At 39.8% G+C, this 26,633-nt stretch overlaps 1 protein-coding gene across 12 annotated transcripts in view; it reads left to right on the top strand.

The window, feature by feature from the left end:
- Nucleotides 1–1,239: 1,239 nt before the first annotated feature.
- Nucleotides 1,240–26,633, top strand: part of lrch3 (leucine-rich repeats and calponin homology (CH) domain containing 3) — a 170,990-nt gene continuing 145,596 nt past the window's right edge. For all 12 annotated transcript variants that reach the window (XM_078564007.1, XM_078564003.1, XM_078564012.1 and 9 more), the window contains exon 1: nt 1,240–1,522. In XM_078564007.1, coding sequence (XP_078420133.1) covers nt 1,258–1,522 — 265 coding nt within the window. In that variant the 5' untranslated portion in view covers nt 1,240–1,257. The remainder of the gene's footprint in view (nt 1,523–26,633) is intronic.

The raw sequence follows: 26,633 nt of genomic DNA, 5'->3' as shown, positions 1-26,633 counted from the left end.
TTCAAAGAGATGGCAAAAGATTCCGGAGGCAATGACGTGTTTAAGAACATTGGAGAAAAAAGGAAATTTGGTAGCTGGGCAGTGGTTATGAAAGACTGAGGGCTGAGAGTGGGTTTTTTGAGGAGGTGGTAGTGATTATGTTGGTTTGAAATAAAAATAGCCTCAGGACAAAGCATTTTAAGTACCAGTTGGAACAGGAGCAAGGAAGGGAAGTGGGATGATCAGGAGCTTCGTGGGAATGGGGTTGAGGAAAGAGGTTGAGTTCATGGACATGATGAGTTTGGAGGGGAGATATTTAATCTTGGGCAGGAATGAGACTATTCGTTTGCCTTTCTGGGAAAGAGGAAGGGAAGGGCAGCTGAAAATATATTCTTTCTCTTGGTAACTAAGGTAACATCCAGCAGTTCTTGTCACTTAGTGAGTGCAACAGGACAGGGGAGAGGGGTTTAAAGAAGTTGCTGGTGTTAGAAAAACAAATAACTTTGAGATTATTTTTGCCTTCCATGATGATAATAGACTAATGGATAGTTTTGGAAGGGGGTAGAAAGTGCCAGCAACTTAATGCAGTTTAGTGAGATTGTACAAAGGATGGCTAACAAAAGGTTAATAAGCAAGGGCTCATGGATTTGGGGGGTAATATATTAGCATGGATAGAGGATTGGTTAACGGACAGGAAGCAAAGAGTAGGCATAAGTAGGACATTCTCAAATTGGCAGGCTGTGACTAGTGGAGTGCCACAAAGATCTGTGCTGGAGCCTCAGCTATTTCCAATCTATAATTAATGACTTGGAGAAAGGTCTCTAAGAGAAAAACAAAATACCGTGGGTGCGGGAAATTTGAGGGGGGAAAAAAAGTGCTGGAAAAACTCCGGGTCTGACAACATTTGTGGAAAGAGAAACAGAGTTAATGTTTCGAGTCCAATTTGTTCTGAAGAAGAGTATTATTCGCCTCAACGTTAATTCTGTTTCTCTCTCCACACCCTGCCACCTTGAATGATTGTGGACACATACCCCAGGTTCCTCTGCATCTATCGAAGTTTAGAATTGTACCCTAAATTGTCTCTCCTTGTTTTCCTACCAAAATTAATCACCACACTGGAAGCTGCGTTTTTAAAAAATCATATATCTCATTTTCCCGGTTATCTTGCACTTTTATCTTCCGCCTCTCTCACAAGCGACAGGTTGAACATGCCGTTCAGCGCGCACGCGCAGTCTCACCGGCTGCTGGCACCTGCGCAGTGTTGACCAAGGACCTGTAATGGCGGCTGCGATGTTGATGTCGGAGTGTCAGCTCGGGATCGCAGGCGGTGGCGTCGGATTGAACGGATGCGGCGGCGGCGGAGCGGGGGGAGGAGGCAGTGGTCACAACGGTTCCGGATCGGCTCAGGTCCCTTGGAATAGGAATTTGGAGAGAGCGCTGGAGGAAGCCGCTGCGACGGGAGTGTTGAACTTAAGCGGGAGGAAACTGAAGGAGTTCCCGAGGAGCGCGGCGAATCAGGACCTGACGGACACCACGCAGGCCGGTGAGTGAGAGCACGCACGCGGCTCGGCCGGGGCGATGGAAGCTCGCAGATAGATCTCTTGGTGTCCACTGAATTTTTTTTTGGAACCTTGTATTCAATACAGCTTAAAAAGGGAGGCGCGTGCCTCTGCACGTGCACGCGCTCGCGTCTGCGTCCGCGTCCGCGACCGAGCTCGGGGCACGCGCGGGGGGGGGGCGATCTGCGAGTTGGACAGCCGAGGGTCCGCTCTCTCAGAGCTCTCTGCACCTTCCCTTACTGCTCACTGACCAGTGACGAAGGAACTTGACTCCTTTGTCGCTCGTATTTGTAAAGGTTTTAATTATGTTAATTTATGATGAAATATAATTTTCATAACATCAGTTGTGTCATTCCAGATTGATTCCAACCAGTGGTAGGCTAAAACAAAAAATAAAAATAGCTGGAAAAACTCAGCAGGTCTGGCAGCATCTGCGGGAGAGGAACACAGTTAACGTTTCGAGTCCGTATGAAGAGTCATAACTTTGTTCCTCTCCCGCAGATGCTGCCAGACCTGCTGAGTTTTTCCAGCTATTTTTGTTTTTGTTTTGGATTTCCAGCATCCGCAGTTTTTTTTGCTTTTATCTTAGTGGTAGGCTAAAATTCATTGTTCAGGGTCGCACCAGAAGAGAGTAAAATGTTGACCCAGCAGAGAAAGCATAGCCCAGTACAATGCTGGACATAATTCAATAATAGTTCTTTGCAAATCGTTAAAATGTTAATGTTGAATTTTCTGCTGTTCACATAATTTTAGACTTGCTTCTATAGTTGTGATTCCAACTATCTATTCTATTTAGTATCTTGCATGACTCCTCCAACCCGTCCTACTGTACACAGATTAAATTGAAAGTTTAAATGCATGGGAACAGAGTAGGCCATTCAGCCCATCGAACCTATCCTGCCAGTTAGCCCAATCTCACCACTGAATCCTTGAATTTCTGGTCAATTGTGATGAGTATTAATCCTTATAAATAAAAAAACACAATGTACGATGCCCATCAATAATGCATAATAAAGAAGTAAGTCCACAACCGTTTTATTAAATGGGATCCTCGGATTTTTAAAGCTCTTTAGGCTTTCCATGCTTCTATCCACTTTTCCGTGGTAACCTTGATGAAGACATTGCAAATACTGTACAAGTAAAGAATGCAAACTTTTATGAGCTAACCTTGTAAGAGGCAATTTGTCCACAGTAACTGAGCAAACCGATAATTGTTAAACCGACAGAAGATCAGAGGAAGGTGTTCAGAAAAGATTTTAACATGATCAGAACCAGTTTATACTCCTGAGGGACAAGAGTTATACTTGCCAAAAAAAAAGCCGTGGATGACAAAAAAGGAAACATACAACTAAAAAAACACAAATGCAAAAAAAAAGCACATTTTCTGATGATTGAGAGAGATGGAAAGAACAGCAGAAGGTAAAGCAGATAGTAAGAACAACAAAAAAATATGAAAAGGAACTTGCAAGGGATGTCAAAATCACCGTTAATGCTTTTACTGTTATGTTAGGAAAAAGAGGCTGGTCAGGAGCACCTGTTGAAAATTGATAATTGTGATATGATGCAGTCAATGATTTCAAAAGGAAATTGAATAGGCACTTGAGGGCTACAGAGATAGAGTGGAGGAATGGGATTTACTGGATTACTCTGCAGAGAGTTAGCATTGATTCAATGGTCAAAAGGCCTTCTTCTGTGCCATTATGACTCTAGTTGTAAATGAAAATAAAGAAATAGGGGGCAAGTTGAATGATTACTTCACATCAGTATTTACAGTAGAGGAAGAGAAGGATAACATGCCTGTCTTCCCAAGAAAACAAATATTGAATCAGGGACTCACCAAAATAAACATAAGCAAAATAACTGTAATGAAGAAAATAATGCCGTTAAAAGAGTAACATTCCCAGGACCAGGTGGTTTCTGCCCCAGGATTTTAAAGGAAGTCGGTGAGAACAATGCAGTTACCCGAACTATAATCTTCTAAAGTTCTCTTGATTCTGCAATGTCACTCTGCTATTTAGGACAGGTAAGAGGGGGAAACCCATGATATTATAGACAAGTTTGTCTAACATCTGTTATTGGAGTCTGTAATTAAGGATAAAGTGACAACACAAATTTCAGCAGAGAGCACCAGCTTGAATTTGTAAAGGGTAGTTCATGTCTGGTGAACCCGATAGAATTTTTTTGAAGAGCTGGCTAAAGTAATGCCACTGACTATGGATGTTATTTATATTGGCTTCCAGAAGGTATTTGATAAAGTCCATAAAAAACGGTTGGCTAAAGTCAAAGTTCATGGAATTAAAGGCAAATTATTGACCGTGTTAGGAAATTGGCTGAGTGGCAGGAGAGAAGGAGTAGGGATATTGGGCAGATACTTTAATTGACAGGATGTGAGTAATGGCATCCCAAACATGTGTCTTGGTGCCTCAACTATTCTCCTTTGATGAATTACTTAGATGATTGGATAAAGATCCACTTATTCAAGTTTATTGATGACGTAAAGATAGGCAACATTGTAACTGGTATAGATAGAAGCATAATATAAAAATCATCCACTTTGGACATAAAAAGGATAGATGATCAATGGTAAAAAGCTAGAAAAAATGGAAGTCCAAAGGTATATAGGGTCCGTGTACATAAATCCTCAGTGTCATGGATAGGTGCAGAAAATAACCAATAAGGGAATGGAATGGAATGTGGGTCTATAGATTGAGAGCACTAGAACACAAAGGGGTAGAAGTGCGAGGGGTACAAAGCCCTGGTTAAACCTCGAGTACTGTGTTCATTTTTGGGCACTACATCTTAGGAAGCATTTATTAGCCTGGATAACTGGACGACTAAGATTAAAATATGAGGTGATATTCCAGAAACTAGGGTTCTGTTCCCTGGATTTTAAAGTTGAACGGGTAAATTGAGCAGTTTTCAAAATTAAAGGGAACTGATGGGCCAGATAGTTAGAAACTGTTTCTGCTGGTATAGGAGCCTGGGATGAGGGGACACAGCCAAAAGTAGGCCTTTCAGGAGTGACGTGAGAAAGCACTTTTAAATATAAAGGGTGATATAACTCTGTGCTCTTCTGCAAATGGTGGTTGATGCTAGATCAGTTCTGAATATTAAATCTGAGATTAATAAATTTGTTAATTTAAGGTATTCAGGGATATGGGGCAAAGGCAGGTATGTAGAGTTGGGCTACAGAGTTGCCATGACCTCACTGAATGACCTACTGCTATTTTCCTGTGTTCCGATAAACATAAAACAGTGCTGTAGGCAACCTGTAACAACGGAGTTTATTAAGTTCACCTGCTATCCATCCAGTGCTATGAACTTGGTAAGTGTTTTTATGACATGACATAGTGACTTGCAAAGCAAGAGAAGACCACCTTCACAGCACTGCTCTTTTTAAAAATAATTTCAATATAAGCATGCTACTTTAATCTATTGGGCAATATTTGTGCCTAGTTATTTTGATTTAATTTGTTTAGTTTTAATATCTTTTATCACCACAATATAGTTTGATTTGAATATCTTATATTTCTTTTATACTATCAGAGAGGTGTGTAAAGGAAGTCGAGAAAAATAATCCATATTTATAATGTCGAAAAACATCCCAGGGTACTTCAAAAGATGGCAGCCTGCAAAAAGTGAACACCAAAAAAGATGTTATTGGGAGGGGTGACTGTTCTGACAGGTGGACTTGGAGGACAGCTTTTGAGGAGGCGAGGAAAGTGGAGAGGCAGAAGAGTTTAGGGCGGGAATTACAGAGCATGGGCACAGCTACCAACAATGGAGTAAAGGGAGGATGGAAAATGTATTTCAAGCCAGTGCGAAGCATAGCTCCTGGGAATGGAAGAGGTGCAGCTATGCAGAAGATTTAAACATGTGAAAATTTTAAATTGGAGGTAGTGGAGGATTGGTAGCTAAAAAAGGCTGTGGACAGGAATGATAGGAGAACAGTATGTTGTCTGGGTTAGGATATGAGTTACAGAGTTTTGGATAAACTTTATTTACAGAGGGTGCCAATGGGAGGTCTGAAAGGAAAACATTAGAATGGTTGAGTGATGGGGACAAAGGCATGAATGAGGGTTTCAGCAACATATTGCCTGATGCAGGGGTGGAGGTTGAAAATGTCTCGGGAGGTGAAAGTAGGTGGTCTTTGTGATGAAGTCAGATTCACCTTGTATCCATGGTGGTGAGGGGATGGAATTTGTGGCAAGGATGTTGAGTTTGTGCCAGGGGGCTGTAAATGATGGCTTCAGTCTGCCCGTTGTTTAACGGACCTACAACCAGATGTCAGACAGATAGTCAAACATCTGAGGAGTGCCAGAATTAAAAGAGAATGGTGCAATACAGCTTTGTATTGACGGTAGACATGTGGAAGCTGACCCATGTTTGTGGATAATGTTTCCAAAGGTCTTTGCTAGTTGCTTGACAACGAGCAATGTTCCCTTGAAAGCTTTGTGCTTTCATTTATCAAGGCAAATATTTATCAGTTTAAAACCTGTGAAAATGATGAGTGTTTGTGAATTTTGAAACACACGTTTTTGTTTTCAGTAACTATTGCATAAAGTTTTTTAAATTACATTTATATAACACCTTATGTCTCGAAGTTTTCATATACGCTGAATTCCCTTCAACCCCGACCCCTCAGTTGATTGATCAAATGGTTTACAAGTATTAAGGAATATATATTGTTCACAGGTTTCCCCAAATTCTATACGCCTTTCCATTTTGTACTTGAAACATGGAGGAGATGATCATTTAAGGATGTCCTATTCACTTGCAAGGTTGCAGAAGTAGTGCTCCTCAAATACTACTGTTCAGTTTTGCTACCTTGTGCAGCATAATCTGGTGGGAGATTGTGTATGACTTGAGCTGGCATGTCACTGTAACATTATTTCAGAAACCTCCAAATTTAGGATTTTCACTTTAAGTTAGACTACCAGTAGATTCAAGAAATTCCAGACTCGCTGCGCTGGCTGAATTCATAATTTTTCACTCCACATATTATGAAACTGGCACAAACATTCATAAAGGTACTTGAAAGTCAGAAGTGGTTCTATTGCTATGACATTAACTATAAACATAAAATAAACAATTTCATATTTTAAAACTTTAAGCACTTCTACTTGCCTACCTTTTCATTCTCTTCTGTTAATTTATTCTTTCTTTATACCTCATAATTGCATTCATTTTTAAAATCTCTTTTTATATACTGCATTTAACAATCTATTATTTCACCAGCTTTCCTTTTTCACTGCCCTTCTGGGAAAAAATAATGGTTTTTATTTGCTAAAACGTGATTCGCACACTGTTTTGAGCCAATTCATAGATTAACCAGATGAATCTATGACCTGTAAACTTTGCTGCCCAAGGAATCTGATGCTGTTGTGTCAGCAGGATAAGGTCAAAATATATTTTAATTTTTGCAAAGATGCTATGTGGATAGTTTTATTTTTGGAATTTTTGAATATAAGCTTTAGAAATAAGTTGTCAGATATGAGAGAGAATGTTAATTCATTTATTTAATATGTTTTACACACTGGGCGCATTGTTATACTTAGAAATCATTGCTTATTAAGAATTGTGTGTTATGAAGCTATAATATTTTGGTTGCTAGAAAGGTTGCCTTACCTTTGAAGGAAAATAATGCCATGAGAACCATAGAAAAGTTAAGGTGCAGAACGAGGCCATTCAGTCCATCGTGCCTGCACCGGCCAAAAGGAAAAAACGAAACTAGCTGCTCATTTTAATCCCACTTTCCAGTGCCTGGTCAATAGTTTTGCAGATTACAGCACTTCAGATGTAGATCCATCTACATCTGAGACAAAGGTTCTAAGTCACTTCTGTATCTTCTGGCCACAGTTTTGATCTTTTGCTGACTAGTTTTGATCTTCTATTAGCTAGTATTTCAGTCACCTTTCTGACTAAAATACTAATAGAAAGGTTAAAATTAGTGATGGGTGGATGGAAAACATAAGGAAGGAGGCTTTGTTAAAGGCATGGCAGTATTTTTTTAAAACACTCAAGATTGCATAATTCCTAAATTGATAGTGTGACAGATGAGCATAGTTTTATTTTACTATTTGTTATAGTCCAATGAGAGTCAAGATTTTTGAACATTTTACTAACTCATCACTTGCTTTTTTTTAAAAGGTCAAGTTGGGGACTTTGTTATTCAAGTTATAGTTTCTAGAATCCTAACTTGTTTTTATTCATAATAGTCTTTGTTAGAACAAAAACAAATGGGCAAGGGAAAGAGAATTTTGGCTTTAAACAAGAGTTTAAGTCTTTATGCCATCCTGCACACCAAGTAAAGTTGGCAATAATCATTTGAGGAGGTCCACGTGGTTGAAATTCCAGATTTTTTGCAGGTAAAATCAGAGAATCTTAATTGATAGTAGGTGGCTATTTGAAAGATTGTGGCTTCGTCTTGTCTCTGGAAGAGCTATCCACTTCATCCTTTCTCTTTTCCATTAACATTTTTCTAGATATTTATCTACTTTCCTTTTGGAAGTTAATATAATCCCTTCTTTCACTGCTGTTTCTGGTAGGCATTCCATATCCTAACAGTGCTATTTAGAAAAAAGTCTAATCTGTTCCTTCTGTGATTGTATTAAATTTATGTCACCTGGTCAGATAAATTAATTTTCCCAATTGACCTTGAAAATCTCATAATTTTGAACAATTTTATCATATCTATTCATTATTACAGTGAAAAGAGCTCCAGTGTCTCTACACTCTCCTTGTATCTGAAATCTGTCATCCCTGGCATCCCTCAGTCACTGTCTTAACTTCCTTAAAAATAATGTGTGCAAAAAGAGATGAAACTCTCTAACCATGGCCCAATCAATGATTTGTTTTTCGATTCATTACTTTATTTTTGTAATGTAATAGATGTACTTCATTTCCCTATGTTTAAAGCTTTATCAACTTGTCCCTTGACTTTGACTTTGTGTAACTGAACCTCTTAAGTCTATCTGCTTCTGTACTACTTTTAAAGCATTAAGATTTAGTGTACATGTTCCCTCGTTTACGCTCCCAAAATGTATCACCCCAAACCTCTGATCTTTATCTGCCCAATTTAACAAGTTATTCAGAGTCAGTAATTGCACATGTTATGATTGTGGGGTTAAAGCTCCCATCTGTAAATACTGGATTAATTTGGATTTGAATTGGTAGATTGCCATCAGCCTAATGTAAATCTGTTCTCCCTCCCTGTATTTTATGAACTGGTGACCCAGGACTGCTTGGCACTTAAGCTGAACCTTCCCTGAAGGATGGTTTAAAATAGGAATGGTTTTTCATTTGGTTTATTTTTTATTCTTCATCTGTAAGAAGTGACATGTCAACTGATTTCTAATGCCTTTATTTATATTCTCTCCTCACTGTGTTTGTTAAATCTCTACATTTTAAATGTAAGCTTAGTCCCTCTAGATTTTTCTTGTGTAATTACTTACTTGATGTGGTTTTCAACTTGGGGTTTGAAGGGAATCAAAAACCATAAAATTCTCAGTTGAAAACTGTTTAGCAGTAGTCACTGTTCTGCTTTGTTTCTTCACAATTTTTCCCAGGAAATAGGAAGGCAGGTGTATCCACATAGGGTCTGATTACCTCAGGGTTTCCTTCAGCTATTCCTGCGACTTCTATTTCAATATTTTTGGGTCCTATTTCGACCTTCCTTCTAATGTTTCTGTACAAAGAATGATTGTTAGTACTGTACTTAAGTTTCCACTATGCTGCAATTCTGCCTGAGAGCTTTAAATGCATGAGCTTGAGCAAGAGATCGAAAGTTAAGGTGGCAGTAGTAAATTGTAGAAAACGCTAGTAAACTAAAATATTGCAGAGAATTTTTCTAATATGTATAATGTGTTGTTCCTCTCCTAAAGATGCAGCTTCTTTGTGGGATATGATCCACTGGCATCAACAGTTCTGTCTTCTGTCTCCCAAGTGTTCATTTGCCCCATGTATGAACTTGGGTATTATACGAGAGCAACACAGCTGAGTCTGATCCTGTCCTTGCTTGTGAACTGCACATAAGCGCTAGGAACCTATCTAACTGTTCACCTTCTCTAATCAAAGAGTGTGGAAAAACAGTTGAAAAGTCCTGGTGCCTTGGACCTTGTGGTCCGCCTGGTTTGCCATGAAGTGTACTTACCTACAAGCTGACCTTCTAAAACTTGCAGTAAATTGCTAAAAACCATGGGACAGCCATTAGAAACATACGACATTCGAGTTGAATATTACAAAGAAAAAAAAAAGCAGTGTACAGATATCGATTAGAAACAATCAAAGGAATGTAAAATTCCCTAGCAGTTTACAAATAAATAAAGGCGTTGTCACCAAACTGTACAAACTAAAAGGGCTCAATCCCTGACTTATGCTGAGCTAACTGTATGGGTAGCAGTAGCGGCACCAGCAGTACAATTATCCTCCTGTGTACCTAGGTAAGGAAAGCAAAAATCAGCCAGGATTTTTCCTCCTGATTGTTGTATCCTGCTGGAAGGGGGACACTCTACAATTGGGTAGCCTGCTGATATCGTGGATAATGGTCACTTGACTGAGGCATTTGTCCCCTGTTGCACTGTATTCCAGTAAGGAAGTCAGCACTTTTTTGAGAGAGAGGTGGGGAGAAAATCAGAGAGTAAACTAAAAAAGACTGATGAAGAATGACTTAGATCTCCTTTTAATATAGCATTTTCATCAAATAATCTTGCTGTGAGCCTAATTTTTTGTTGTGAATTTAAGTCCCCTAATTCCATGCCTTGGAACAAAATTAAGCAGCTCAGCAACAACTTTGCCTAGCATTTCTTGTCCCCGGCTGTAGTGATGATGCAATCGGCCAGAAATGTGGTGAGAAATTGTTCAATATGAGCTTTAAAATGGAATTCTGGAATTGTTTGCCAATGCTGTTTCCTTCTAAAGATTACTTTTGAACTGTGAGTTGTATGTCACAACAGTACTCTACAATCAGGAATTTGTGGGAGAAAATGGTAATTTTGAAGATGTGAACTTAATAATGGTCTTCCTCATACCAACTCTTGATTTTTTTTTGATGAGTGGAAGTTGTGCTCTTAACCATTTATGCACTCTAAAAACCAACTCTAAGATCTCTAAGATAGTTAAAATTTAAGTAAATTCCTCTCGTTAGGAATTAGTGTACACTTTGACAAGTTTGAAAGAGCAGAATAGATTGTTTGCGTAAAGCATGAATACAAGTTACACATAGTATATAAAAATAGCAAATGTGTAACAAAACAGTTTTTGAAAATCAAGTCCTTCTAATTCATTGCCTTTCTTTTCCGATTTCAGGATCTTTTAACTGATATTGAATGAGTTCCACAGCTGCCTAGTGAGGCGATATTGGGCTTGATTTTGTGGTAGTAATGACAACGAAATTGCCAGTGTTCACTGTCATTACCCCGTTGAATCTGATGGCAACCTTTGGCGTCTGCAATTGCACAATTAAACACACAAATCCAGAGGTTGCTGTGAGTGATTCTACCCTTTCCCATACGGTGCACTGTTGAAGTTCTCCCAGACTAAAATCAGGTAGACATCACTGAATTGACAAAATCTTGCTCTTTTGCACTATTGGTCTCACCATAAAAACTCTTGGAAAAAGTTACACCCTCTTGAATGAGATGTAACTAGGTTATTAATGGCATAGTAAGTTCATAATTACAGCTAAACAGCGTAATTGGAGCTGAAAGAATTTTATATTTTCTTATTCTGATAAAACTCCACATTTTAAATTTTTAAGCTTATGACATTTAGCTTCTAACTTAATCCCATGTGTATGTCCCATCATTTATTTCACCATCTGTAAAATTTGCAATTAAAAATGGAGGGATTCAGTGGCTTTTATTTCCTGCCTGTGCAGATACTTTGATGTGATTGGCTGCCTATGCAGCTTTTTTTATTCTTTTCATAGAATGTGGGCATCTCTAGCTAGGCCAGCATGTTGCCATCTCTAATTGCCTAATGCCTAATCCCTAATCCACCTTCAGCTGCTGCAGCCAATCTCATGTAGGTACAACTGTACTGCTATTAGGAAAGGAGTTCCAGGTTTTTGGCTCAGCAAGTGATGGAACAAAAATGGTGCCAAGTCAGGATGTATGTGGCTTGGAGGGGAATTTGCAGGTGGTGTTTTTCCCAAGCATCTGTTGCCCTTGTATTTCTAGGCGGTAGAGGTTGCGTGTTTGGAATGTGCTGTCGAAGGAGCCTTGTTGAGTTGCTGCAGTGTATCTTATAAATGGTATACACTACTGTCACTGTACGTCGCTGGTGGAGGGAGTAAATCTTTAAGGTGGTGGATGGGGTGCCAGTCAAGCGGGCTGCTTTGTCCTTGAAGTTGTTGAGCTTCTTGAGTGTATGAGTGTGTTCAAGCTGCACTCATCCAGGCAAGTGGAAGGCATTCCATCGCATTCCTGACTTGTGCCTTGTAGATAGGGGACAGACTTTGGGGAGTCAGGAGGTGAATTACTCACTGCAGAATTCCCAGTCTCTGACCTGCTTTATTAGCCATGGTATTTATATCACTAGTCCAGTTCAGATTCTGATTAGTGGTAAGGCCCCCAGGATGTTGATTGTGGCGGATTAAGCGATGGCAATGCTATTGAATGTCATGGGGAGATGGTTAGATTCTCTTTTGTTGGAGAAGGCTGTGGCTTGGCACTTGAGTTGCACGAAAGTTGATTTCCATTTATCAGCCCTAGCCTGAATCTTGTCCAGGTCTTGCTGCATATGGACATGGACTGCTTCAGTATCTGAAGAGTCACGTATAGTACTGAACATTGTGCAATCATCAGCAAACATCCCCACTCCTAACCTTATGATAGAGGGAAGGTCATTGATGAAGTAGCTGAAATGGTTGGGCATAGGACACCACCCTGATAAATTTCTGCAGCAGTGTCCTGGGACTGAGATGATTGACCTTCAACAACCACAACCATCTTCCTTTGTGCTAGTATGACTCCAACCAGTGGAGACTTTTCCGCTGATTCCATTGACTTCAGTTTTGCTAGGGCTTATTGATGCTTGACTCGGTCAAATGCTGCCTTGATGTCAAGTACAGTCACTCTCACCCCACGTCTTGAGTCCCACTCTTTTGTCCATGTTTGTAATGAGGTCAGGAGCTCAGGGGCCCTGGCAGAACCCAAACTGAGCTTCATTGGACAGATTAATGCTGTGTAAGTGCCGCTTGATAGCACTATCGAAGACACCTTCCATCACTTTTCTGATAGAGTCATAGAGGTCTACAGCACAGAATAAAGCCCTTCAGCCCATTGAGTCTGCACCAGTCAAACAAGTACCTAATTATTCTAATCCCATTTTCCAGCACTAGGCCCATAGCCTTGTATGCCATGGCATCGCAAGTGCACATCCAAATACTTCTTAAATGTTATGAGGGTTTCTGCCTCTACCACCCTTTCAGGCAGTGAGGTCCAGATTCCCACCACCCTCTGGGTGAAAAAGTTCTTCCTCACATCCCCTCTAAACCTCCTGCCCCTTACTTTAAATCTATGCCCTCTGGTTATTGATCCCTCCTCCAAGGGGAAAAGTTCCTTCCTGTCTACCCTATCTATACCCCTCAATTTTATATACCTCAATCATGTCCCCATTCAATCTCCTCTGCTCCAGGGAAAATAACCCCAGTCTATCCAATCTCTCCTCATAACTAAAACTCTCCAGCCCAGGCAACATCCTGATAAATCTCTGCACTTTCTCTAGTGCAATCTCATCCTTCCTATAATGCGGATTCCAGAACTGCACACAATACTCTAGCTGTGGCCTAACCAGCGTTTTATACAGTTCCAGCATAACCTCCCTGCTCTTATATTCTATGCCTCGGCTAATAAAGGCAAGTATGCCATATGCTTTCTTAACCACCTTATCTACCTGCCCCGCTACCTTAAGGGACTGGTGGACATGCACACCAGGACCCTTCTGATCCTCGGTACTTCCCATGGTCCTACCATTCATCGTGTATTCCCGTGCCTTGTTTGTCCTGCCCAAGTGCATCACCTCACACTTATCCGGATTAAATTCCATTTGCCACTGTTCAGCCCACCTGACCAGCCTGTCTATGTCCTTCTGTAATATAAGGCTATCCTCCTCACTGTTTACCACCGCACCAACTTTCATGTCATCTGCGAACTTACTGATGAACCCTCCTACATTCAAGTCTAAATCGTTTATATATGCCACAAACAGCAAGGGACCCAACACTGATCCCTGTGAACCCCACTGGACACAGGCATCCAGTCACAAAAACACCCCTCGACCATCACCCTCTGCTTCCTGCCTCAGCCAATTCTGGATCCAATTTGCTAAATTGCCTTGGATCCCATGGGCTCTTACCTTCATTATCAGTCTCCCATGCGGGACATTATCAAAAGCCTTGCTGAAGTCCAAGTAGACTACATCAAATGCATTGCCCTCATCTACACGCCTGGTCACCTCTTTGAAAAATTCAATCAAATTGATCAGACATGACCTCCCCTCAACAAAACCATGCTGACTGTCCCTGATTAATCCCTGCCTCTCCAAGTGTAGATTAATTCTGTCCTTCAGAATTGCTTCCAATAGTTTCCCCACCACTGACTGACTGGCCTGTAGTTCCCTGGTTTATCCCTACCTCCCTTCTTGAATAACAGTACCACATTGGCTGACCTCCAGTCCTCTGGCACCTCTCCTGTGGCCAGAGAGGTATTGAAAATTATTACCAGCGCCCCTGCTATCTCTTCCCTTGCCTCACTCAACAGCCTGGATAACATAAGACATAGGAGCAGAAATTAGGCCATTCGGCCCATCGAGTTTGCTCTGCCATTCAGTCATGGCTGATAAGTTTCTCAACCCCATTCTCCCACCTTCTCCGCATCCGGGCCTGGAGATTTATCTACTTTTAAGCCTGCCAGACCACATAGAACCTCCTCCCTTTCTATGCTAATTTCTTTAATTATATCACAGCCCTTCTGCCTGATTTCCATACCCACGTCATTCCTCTCACCTGTGAACACCAACACAAAGTATTCATTTAGAACGCTACCTACGTCTTCCGGCTCCACACACAAATGACCACAATGGTCCTTAATGGGCCCTACTTTTTCCCTAGTTATCCTCTTACTCTTAATGTACTTGTAAAATAACTTTGGATTTTCCTTTATTTTACCTGCCGATGTTTTTTCATGCCCCCTTTTTGCTCTCCCAATTTCCTTTTTAAGTTCCCCCATATACATTCTATACTCCTCTAGGGCTTGATCCGCTTGACTTGGCGCCAGATTCAAACTGACATCGGGAAAGGGAAAATCTATGTCATAGAGATTGCTAGATCTCTCTGGACAACTTTCATCGGGGTCAGAGGCAAGGATCATTGCTTTGACCCTAACCACAAAATCTATCCATACATGCTTATATTTCTGGCTTAAATTATATATCTTTTAAATTATAAGAACATGTTTAAATTATGGCGTGAAATGGAAACATTGGCTAGAATTTTTTTCACTGACCCGTGCTGGAAACAACTTACTTGAGCATCAGGTGTGGACAGTATCAAGTTCAGCTGTGATGCCATCCTCAGTCTCTTCTACACTATGATGTTTAAACTTGAGATGTAGAATGGTATTTGGTTAAGATGCATAAAGCCTATTAACACTTGAAAAGTTTGGGGGTAGAATTTGAGGGGGAAAAAAAGCCTGTTGTTTGACACTGGATTAATACCAGATGTTCATGGTGTAACTAACAGGAAACCGAGAGTAGGCATAAATGGGTGGTTTTTAGGTTGCCAAGTTGTAATGAGTGAAATGCCATAGGGATCAACCACTTAGGATATATATCAATGATTTGGATGACAGGATCAAATGCATGGTCGCTAAATTAACTGACAACACAAAGGTAGGAAAGAAATTTGTGAAGGGGACGTAATGAGTCTGCAAAGGGATATAGATAGGTTAAATGAGTGGGAAAAAATTTGGCAGATGGAGTATAATGTGGGAAAATGTGAACGTCCATTTTAGCAGGAAAAATAAAAAAGCAGCATATTATTTAAATGTGGAGAGTTTGCAGAACTCTGAGGTACAGAGGATCAGGGTGTCCAAGTACAATCACAAAAAATTAGTATACTTGTACAGCAAGTGATTGGGAAGACATATGGAATGTTGCTTATTGCAAGAGGAATGGAATATAAAAGTAGAGATCTTTTGCTATAGTTACATAGAGTATTGGTGAGACCACATCTAGAGTACTGTGTGCAGTTTTGGTCTCCTTATTTAAGATAGGACATAATTGTATTAGAAGCACTTCAGAGAAAGTTCACTTGACTGATTCCTGGAATGAGGGGGTTATCCTATGAGGAAAAGGTTGGACAGATTGAGCCTGTGTCCATTGGAGTTTAGAAGAATGAGAGATGATCGTATTGAAGCATAAGATCCTGAGGGGACTTGACAGGGTGGATGCTGAAAGGATGGTTCCCTTGTGGGAGAGATTAGAACTGAGGAACACAGTATAAAAATAAGGGGTCTCCCATTTAAGACAGAGATGAGGAGAAATGTTTTCTCTTGGACGGTAGTGAGCCTGTAGAACTCCCTTCCCCAGCTGGAGGCAGAAACAGAAAATGCTGGAAAAACTCAGCAGGTCTGACAGCATCTGTGGAGAGAGAAAGAGAGTTAACGTTTTGAGTCCATATAACCCTTCTTCAGAGCACCCTTTTTCATACGGACTCGAAACGTTAACTCTGTTTCTCTCGCCACAGATGCTGCTAGACCTCCTGAGTTTTTCCAGCATTTTCTGTTTTCGTTTGTAGCATCTGCAGTATTTTGCTTTTACTGTAGTGGTGGAGGCAGGATCATTGAATATTTTTAAGGCTAAATTAGCTAGATTCTTGATTGACATGGGAGTCAAAGGGCATAGGGAGTAGGAAAGAAAGTGGAGCTGAGGCCACAACCAGCCACAATCTTATTAAATGGCAGAGCAGGCCAAAGGGCCAAATGGCCTACTCCTCCGAATTTGTACGTTCATATTTTTTGAATTTAGTATGTCAGTTCATTGAACTTTTTTTCTTAACAGACTTGCTGGAACTTTTCATTTGGTATATGGGCAAATTGGCTTGAGTTCTCAACTATGCGTACGTAACTACTCATTTTTGTTACTTTGCAAAGAAATGTTTACAAAACACTGAGTGGGAGCAAATGCTGTTTTATAATAGTTGCAGTGTTATGGGAAAATTGGGACAGAAAACAATGTTGCTGGGAGTGACTTAACAGAAGTAGAGCTTTTCTCCTTATACCGTAGAAGGCTAAGATGAGACTTGAAAGAGGTATTTAAAGCCATTGAGGGTTCGTATAGAGTAAATAAAGTGAAAATGTTTTCAGTGGTTAAAGGCCGGATAACCACAGGACATGGATGATTGGAAAGAGGAAACAGAGATGACATGAAAATCTCTTTTATGTTACAGTTGGTTAGGATTTGGAATGCACTGGCAGTTAGGGTGGTGGATACAGATTCAAAGAAGTTTTCAAAAGGAAGTGGAATAAACATTTGAAGGAGGAAAAAATGGCAGGAATATCGGGAAAGAGCAGTGTTGGGACTAACTGAAGTGTTTTTCCAAAGAGCCAGTGCAGACTCACTGGGCCAAAAGGCCTCCCCCAGTGTTGTACTATTCTATCAAATCTCATCTAAGTAATCTCTGCTTTATGGAGAACAATCTTCAGTCTATTCACAAAACTGCAATTCCTCATTCCTGGAACTGTTCTAGTTAATCTTTTTGTACCATCTCCAAAGTCTTCACATCCTTCGTAAATTGTAGTGCCCAGAATCGGACACAGTAGTCTAGCTGGGCCTTAACTAGTGTTTTATGCATGTTGCATGTAACTTTCTAACTTTTGTACTTTATGCCTCTATTTAGACAGTTCAGGATCCCATATGCTTTATTAATTCCTTTGTTAACTCCTCCTGCCACCTTCAAAGATTTGTGCATTTGATCCTCATGCTACGTGACATTGTCAGTAACTGCTTTTCTGCTCCTCTTCTTTTGAAAACCACCATAATTCCTTCCTCGAGCAACTGCATTTTCCAAACCATGATTTCATCTCTAACTCTCTTTTCTTGAGCAATCTCGTCCAAGCTCTTTACTCACCTGACTCAAAATTTAACACAAATATTCTTCAGTAAAATTAGATTTTGTGTGAAGCTGCTAGCAGCCTCAAATTGTCAAAAAAATTTGTTTCTCATAAATACTTCCCAATTTTGCAGTGTCACTTAGATGCCAAAGCCATTATATACTAACCACACAGACATAAAGATGATAAGCTAGTGACTGCCATGGACGCCATGCCCTGCAAAGGGAAAAAAAAATCATGGTTTCCTAAATGCATGATTTCTGAATTGATAGCAACTTTGTTAGATAGAATACACTTTTATCCTGATTTATAATTGGAGTCTAAATTGCCCCCTTGTACAGTAACAAATGCTAGTGAAATGGTCAGCTGCGTCATTTGTATGGACACTTCAATAAATGGTGTCATGATAGGTAAATTTGCAATTCTAATTTTGTCATTACTTAGTGTTATATTTTGTATTACTCCTACTGGATATCATTAGATAACAACTGTAAGACAGTGTTAATGCTCCAAAAGTTTGTATTGTTAACAGTGTTAGATAATTTTTTTAGAATTTGAGTGATACCAAGCTTAATTTGTGTCGATGACAAATGTTATTCATGTCTGTTCCATGCTTGGATATTATAGAAAAATGTTATATAGGCATCATAAAAAAGATATGATAAGAGCTTAATAATCTAGTAACACCACTGTGGGATACATTTGATAGTGGTATTTCCTAGGATTTTTTGCTTAATATAGAATTTGTAGTATTTTTAACAGATTTGATTCTGCTTGTTTGACTATATTCTGACAAAAGGTTAAACTGATCGCTTATCAAACTAATGAATTCTGATTATATGTCATTTCACCTAATAGTTTCAAGCAACTTGTTTGTTCCGTAATTTTACTGGCTTCAGGACCTTAAATGCATTTAATGGAAAATATTAGTTTTGCCTCTGGCAGTTGACATAAAATTTTGATTCAAAGTTTCAGGTGTCCTGGCCAATATTCCTCCCTTGACCAACAGCTCCAAAAACAGATTAGCTGGTCATTCAATTCATTCCTGTTTATAGCAAGTCTGTATATGCAAAATGGCTCCCTGTTACCCTGTAATAAATTATTGACATTCAAAGTAGTTAATTGTATGTAAAGAAAGAAAGAGCTTGAATTTACATAACTTGGGAGGTAAGATCAGGTGTTTTGTCAGAGTTTCCCATCGAATGGAATATCTTTGAATGCAGTCATTGTTTTTATATAAAATACTTTGAGACAAGTGTGTGACATGACCAGGTGTTTTATAAGTGCAATTTAAGGAAAACTCATGCAGGTAGCAGTTGCTGATCTGAAGTCACCATAGTGGCAGCAGAAGTACATATACTTAAATACTGATATACTTAAATATTGGGAACTTGGCTGACTAAAGCAATGGCCCTTGCATATCTTGCTCTACTGTTCCTTGACTTATAAAAAGAGAATTAAAAGAACAGAACAAAAAATAATTTGTATGATATACTAAGATATATTTTATATATGCTGATGCATGTAAGAACTATTTGCAAATGCTACTTTTAGTTTTAAATCTGTACAGGCTTGATAATGGAACCAATAGCAAAGGCTTGAGTTGCACCACTCACTGACATGTAATGACTTTGGTTGCATGGGTTTTATTTGTTTTAGAATGGCCAGTTGTGGAGTGTCCTTTATAAGTATCCTTATAACAATATTACTTATGCCTGTAATATGGTAGATCTGTCTAATTAGAAATAGCTGTAATTCAGTTGATTCCATGAAGTAACAGTGTTCTAATATTGGCAGGATTTATTGCTGGAGACCCAATGCAATGCCTCAATGTTCAATGAGAACTAGACTTTACCAAATCTAGTCTGACTTGCTAGGCTGATAGATGGCGAACTGACAGATATGTATCATGTGTATTGTGAAGTTAAACTGATCCACTCACTGGCTACATCAGTTTTCTCTGAAATTTGTAGCACTTCTGTAGATGCACAGATTCATCAACATGTCAGTAGTTTATGTTTATGTAAAGCTCTAAATTTGAGGACACTAGCCCAGCCATTATAACATAGTTTGCACAACTGAAGCTACATTGTGTAATGTGCTGCTTGTAGGTTGCTCAAATTAGTACAAGAACTTGGGTGTCTCTTACAAAGAGGGAAAAATACAGTGATAATCTGCCTTCATTCATACAAATTATACTTTCTGATTGTTCACGAATAGGGTTGGATATCACTATGGAGGATGTTGGGCTGACACCATGATGCACCTCCAGTTTTAAAAATTCTTTCGAGTTATCAACAGTCACAGATTGCAACTCTTTCGAGTACATTCATAGTTCTTGGTTTCCAGGAGTGGGACATGAACCCACAACCCTCTGATTCAAAGGCGAGGGTGCTATGAACTGAGCCAGTTTTAAAAGGAACTTATTAACAAGAAGACTGAATAAGATAATGAAATGGAGGAAAATTATGCCATATGTTTGCCATTAGCACCTACACAAAGTTTGGGTTAGAAGAGATGGATACAATTTGAGGTCACTAATAGTAGGGCACTGTGCAACTCAAATGAATGCTTTTTGTTGGAGTATTACAGCCACAGTGGGATTACATTGGCCATTCCAACTTGGAAGATAGTGCTATCAAATAAACATGCGTGTTTACAACGTTAGGACAGAATGAGATTAGGAAATAAATACTATACATCTTCCGTTCTGAGTTTTAGTTAACTGAAATCCTTCTAGGATTTAGGAAAAAAAATAGTTGTGGTTAGAATTGATTACGTGGCCACTTAATTTAGGTTTATTTTAATTTATGTTTATTTTAAATTAAGCTTTGGGATGTCTTTTTTTAAAAAAAGTAAGAAAAACGTATGTCCAATCTTCCCAGAAACCACATATACCGAACACCAGCTGTTCTGCCTCCCCCCATGTCAACTAAAATAACAGATGCAGTATTGAGCCTACTGTTCTTGTTGCTTTCTTGCAAATAAATAAGGATGCACAACTGCAGTCTGCTCAGCTTGTTTGCTCTCGCTCTGGAAAAAAATAAAGAAGAAGCATGTTTATAAACATATAACATATATATATATTTATAAAACCTGCTCATGTTCACAGGGAGTCTCAAAGTGTTTCATAATCAAGTTTGTTTAGTTGGTAAAAATAGCATAGTGTTAATTAAAATTTCAAACAGTAAATGGGTTAAGTGGCCAGTTAATCTGTTTTGGTGACTTTGGGGTTGAATGTTGCCCAGAATACCAGGAGAGCATCCTGCTCTTCAAGTCGTTACATGAGATTATTTTAGGTTCACCTCAACAAGCAGGAAGGAACTTGGTTTAACATTTTTTCCGAAATGCAGCACCTTGAACAATCCTGTTCTTCTCCCTGTACTGTACTGAAATATCTGTCTAGATTATGTGATTAAACAGTGGGGCTTGCACCCACAACCTTCTGACTAAGGCATAGCTACGAATACCAATTCAAGCAACACTGCGTAACAAGAGTGCTACCTTCTGAGCAATCTGAGCAATCTCCTGACATGTAGCTAGAGTTCTGTTGTGGTGGATGAAAATACAATGCACCTTTTGTAGAATATGTGTAAACCAAAACATTTGGGATGAGGGGCTGGGTGCACAGAGGGCAAAGTTTTATTGTGGAGAAAAACAATCAAGTTGTTATTGGAGATAAAAGAAACAACACACATGAAGCACAGATCTGCTATAAATACAGTGAAGTCCAAAGGTGGCTACAATACTGTACAGTTTATATTATTGCAGTGTCAGATTTCTGATTGCTTCTGCCACTTTCAGTCACTTTCAAAATACTTGTATCAGGTCGCTAAAAATATGGTAGAAAGTTACAGGAAATAGAAGGCAAATTAATAATTTGAAACCTGATAACTGTGGCAGAGAGGATGTTTAAAATATTGTTTCTTTTAGTTTATGGTTGTGCGCCAGGAGCTTCTATAATAATAGACATGGGTAAAGGGTATCTGATGACTGCATAGCATTTGAATACAGACTATTGGAATGGGTTGCACGCTAGAAACTAGAGGTGGAATGAAAAGCCTGTTTGTTAGAATTGCATCTCAGACCTGCCTGATCCAGATATAAAATCTGGGAGGCAAATTACACCATTAGATGTAAATGGATACTGAGTTGTTCATTTGTGTTTATATTTCAGGATTTTTTTTAATATACAGTACTTCTAGGCAGAACCTGGGCTCGTATCATAGAATAGAATCATAGAATGGTTACAGCACAGAAGGAGACCATTCAGCCCATAGTGTCTATGCTGGCTTTCTGAAGGAGCAATTCAACTAGTGTTACTCCTCCATCTTCTGCCTGTTGTCCTGCACGTTCTTCCTTTTCAGATAATAATCCAAATAACTCTTGAATGCCTCGATTGAAGCTGCCTCCACCGCAGTGTCAGGCAGTACATTTCAGATCCTAACCATTCACTGCATGAAAGAATTTTTCTACCTGTCGCCATTCCTTCTTTTGCCAATTACCTTAAATCTGTACCCACTGGTCCTTGATCCTCCCACCATTGGGAACAGTTTTTCCCCATCTACTCTGTACGGACTCCTCTGAATTTTGAATACCTTTTATCACATCTCCTCTCAACACTTTCTTTTCCAAGGAAAACGGTCCCAACTTCCCAAGATCAAAGCAAAACACTACAGATGCTGGAAATATAAAATAAAAACAGAAAATGCTGGAAAAACTCAGCAGGACTGACAGCATCTGTGGAGAGAGAAACAGAATTAACGCTTTGAGTCAGCACGACTTCTTCGGAGCTAAAGAGAAGTAGAATGTGATGGAATTTATATTGTTTTAGGGGGAGGTTGGAGCTTGTAAAGCAGGATAGAAGGTCACGATAGGTGGGGGCTAAGCAGAGATTGACAACGATGTCATGGGCACAAGACAAAGGGAGTGTTAATGGTGGTGTTGAAGACTAAAACAGGTTTTTTAGCCTTCACCAACACCATTAACACTCCCTTTGTCTTGTGCCCATGACATCTTTGTCAATTTCTCCTTAGCGCCCACCTATCGCTGATCTATCCTGCTCCACCCCCCCCACTAAACAGTATAAATTCCATCACATTTCTACTTCACGACTCTTCTTCAGAGCTAAAGAGCTAATTCAAAATGTTAACCCTGCTTCTCTCTTCACAGATGCGGTCAGACCTGCTGACCTTTTCCAGCGTTTTCTGTTCTTACCCCAACTTCTCCAATCTATCTATACATAATTGAAGTTCCTCATTCCTGGAACCATTCTCATGAATCTCTCCAATGCCTTCAGATCCTTCCTAAGGTGTGGCACCCAAAACTGAATGCAGTACTCCAGTTAAGGTCAAACCAGTGTTTTATACAAGTTTAATGTAACCTCCATGCTCTTTTACTCTATGTCCCTATTAATAAAGCCTAGGACACTGTATGCTTTATTAACTGTGCTCTCTATCTCTCCTGGCACCTTCAATGATTTATCTGCTCCTTCACCCCCTTTAGAAAGGCATCCTTTATTTTATATCGTCCCTGTGTTTTTCCTGTCAAACTGAATCACTTTCACATGTCCCTGAATTAAATTTTATCTGCCACTTGTCCACTTATTCCACCAACCTGTCTATGAACTTTTGAAGTTCTACACTATCTGTTATGCCACAGCAGTTGGTAAAAGCTGAGTTGTTTAAATCCCAGAGAGAAACTTGAGCACTGTCATAACCTATATTTTCAATTGGTATGTTTGAGATGCAGCTCTGAATTCATGAATAAGACCACCGAACCTCAAGAGGTTTTTTTTTATATATAAAACTAAATTAAACATTTATTAATTTAACAACAAATTAAGCATATATACATGACTACAAATTACTACCATAATAACTTTTAAACAAATCCTCAAATTAATCACTCCCAGGTAAGCCCCCACCAAGGCAACAATAACCCATAGACTTTAAACAGACACCAGGCAAAACACATTTGACCTAATGAATTCAAAATGAGGTTCCTTGCAATTTGGTTCCTATGCAGACATAGGCTTACAAGTTGGTTAGACTTCAAATGCCTCTACCTTACACACAATCTCCTTTCCCTCTTTATACCTAGCTTCCCCTTGGAATGTACATTTTCCATAGTATCCTAGGCTTTTAACGTCACATCATCTAACAATAACATTTTCATCCCACTAATTTTATTAGTAATGTAAACACATTGCTTGGCATCCCCCTGCTAGGTGCAAGATTTTATTCCCACCCTTGAATGTTTTATTCAACAAATGCAAATTTACACTTTACCTTCTAGTCTCCTTATTATTTATCTAATTAACATCTCTTCTTCTTATCGTGTCCACGGACAGTCTATACATGGCCCATCCAGAACTGGACACGTTTTTGTGCCTTGTTGTTGAATTCGGCAAGATCTGCAACAGTGCAGGGTTCCTCTAGCGACAGGCATTGCAGGAGATGTTGCATAGTCTGTGGCTCAGTTCCACATTCACAAGTTGTCGGGCTGGTTGTATATCCCCATTTGCTTAGTGACACCTTTGAACGACCTACACAAGTCCTAAGTCTGTTAAGGCACTTCCAGGTTGCCCAGTTGCAATTAGCTCCTGGGGGAAGGCTTTCATCTGGTAGAATTTCCATCACTGGGAGTTGTTCGAGACTGGCGAGCCGGTCTTTCCACAAGGCGATGTGGGCTTCAGACGGGGTTGATTGTAATAGAACAACACTGTTCATGAAGCTCTTCCTTGACTTTAGGCGGCTGGGTGTAGGTGTATGACCATGTAGAGGGTGCCTCTCATCTGATGTTTGACGGAGTCGCTCTTTCTTGCTGGCTACCATTCTTATATCAGGGGGAGCGATACCCACCAGGATATATAGGCTGTTGGTGTTGGTTGGTTTTAACCAACCTGTGATAAGTCGGCAGCTTGCATTCAGAACGGAATCCATCTTCTTAGCATGAGTAGATCTTTCCCATGCAGGGCAGGCGTATTCGGCAGTGGAATAGCAAAGAGCAAGTGCACTGGTTCGCAATGTTTTCGAGCTTGCTCCCCATTTTGTGTTAGTGAGCTTATTCGGGATGTTATTTTGTGCGCTCACTTTTGCCTTTGTCTTTTTGATGTGGTTCTTGAAGGTGACACATCTGTCAAGGGTGACTCCTAAGTAGCTAGGGTGCTCGCAATGCGTCAGTGTTGCTCCACACCAGGTTACTTTAAGCTGGCTTTAATCCAATTAAGACACACACAGACCCCACTACAACTCTGTTTTAAAATAATTTCCAAAAACATTATAGACATTAAAATCTCTTCAGGACTCTATCCTTCTCATGGTTCAATGCTTCCAAGTTTTGTATCACCTGCAACTTTTGAATTTGTGCCCTTTACACCAAGGTAGAGGTCATTAATATATATCAGGAAGAGCAGGGGTCCCAACACTAACCCCTGGGGAACATCACTGTATATCTTCCTCCAGTCTGAAAAGCAACCACTGCTAACCACTACTCTTTGTTTCCTGTCACTCATTGAATTTCATGTCCATGTTCCCGCTGTCCCTTTTATTCCATGAGCTCTAAATTTACTCTCATGTCAGTTGTGCGGCACTTTATCAAATGCCTTTTGGCAGTCAATGTACACCACATCAACACTCTCTGTTACCTAATCAAAAAACTTGAGCAAGTTAAGTTACCCACGATTTGCCCTTAACAAATCCTTGCTGATTTTCCTTAATTAGCCCATATTTGTCCAGATAGATCTGTACCTTTTACTAACTTGATTCTTGGTTCTGTGCTATAAAATACTATGATTCATTCAGCCCTTTATGCTTGTTCTGGATCTTTAAAAGAACTATCCAATCAGTCCCCTTCCCATGCTCTTTACCTATAACCCTGAAAATGTTTCAAGTATATGGGAACAGGAGTACTCCATCTAGTCAGTTGAGCCTGTTTTGCTATTTGTTGAGATCATGGCTTCTTTGTGATCTAACTCCATATACCTGCCTTTGCCCCATTATCCCTTAATACCTTCAGTTAATAAACTATCAATCTCAGATTTAAAATTAACAATTGACCTAGCATCAACTTCCATTTACATAAGCGAGTTCCAAACTTCTTCCATCCTTCGTGGGTGGAAGTGTTTGCTAACTAACTCCTGAGAGATCTGGCTCTAATTTGTAGGCCATTCCCCCTAGTCCTAGACTCTTCAACCAGCGGAATATTTTCTCTCTATCTACCCTACCTGTTCCCCTTAGTATCTTGAAAACTTCGATGTCTTTATGTCACTAGCAAACTTGGATATATGGCTCTTTATCCCATCAACTGAGTCATCAATAAATATAGTGAATAGCTGAGGTGCCAACACCATCCCATCTCCAATCTCCTTTTCCCTTTCCTTGCCAAAGATCTTGAACGTGTCGTCACATTCTAAATCTGCTCCCATCTTTCCTGGAACACCAGGTTTGAATCCCTCCAGTCAGGTTTCTACCTGCCACATTATTGAAATGGCTCTTATCAAAGTCACAAATCTCAACCTATGTGACTGTGACAAAGGTACACTTTCCCTCCTCACCTTTCTAAACCTGTCTGCTGCCTTTCACATTGTTGACCATACCCTTCTCCTCCAATGCCTCTCTACTGTTGACCAGCTGGTTGGGACTGCTCTCACCTGGTTCCATTCTTAGTTATCTAATCACAACCAGAGAATCATTTGCAATGGATTCCCTTCCTGCTCTGCCCCCTTAGCTCTGGGGTCTCCCAAGGATCGATCCTATTTCTACAAAGTGCCCCTCAGTGACAACATCTGAAGACACTGTGATAGTTTCACATGTACACCGATGACACCCAGTTCTACCTCACCACAACTTCTCGCCATTCCTCCACTGTTGCCAAATTATCAGACTGTTTTCCTGACACCCAGTACCGGGAAAGTAGATATTTCCTCCAATTAAATATTGGAAACACTGAAACCATTGTTTTTGGCCCCTGCTCCAGACTC

The sequence above is a fragment of the Cetorhinus maximus genome, chromosome 19 (genome assembly GCF_964194155.1).
Source record: "Cetorhinus maximus chromosome 19, sCetMax3.hap1.1, whole genome shotgun sequence".
Lineage (NCBI taxonomy): Eukaryota > Metazoa > Chordata > Chondrichthyes > Lamniformes > Cetorhinidae > Cetorhinus > Cetorhinus maximus.
Note: the sequence above shows the minus strand (reverse complement) of the source record. Positions and strands in the feature narration are given on the sequence as shown.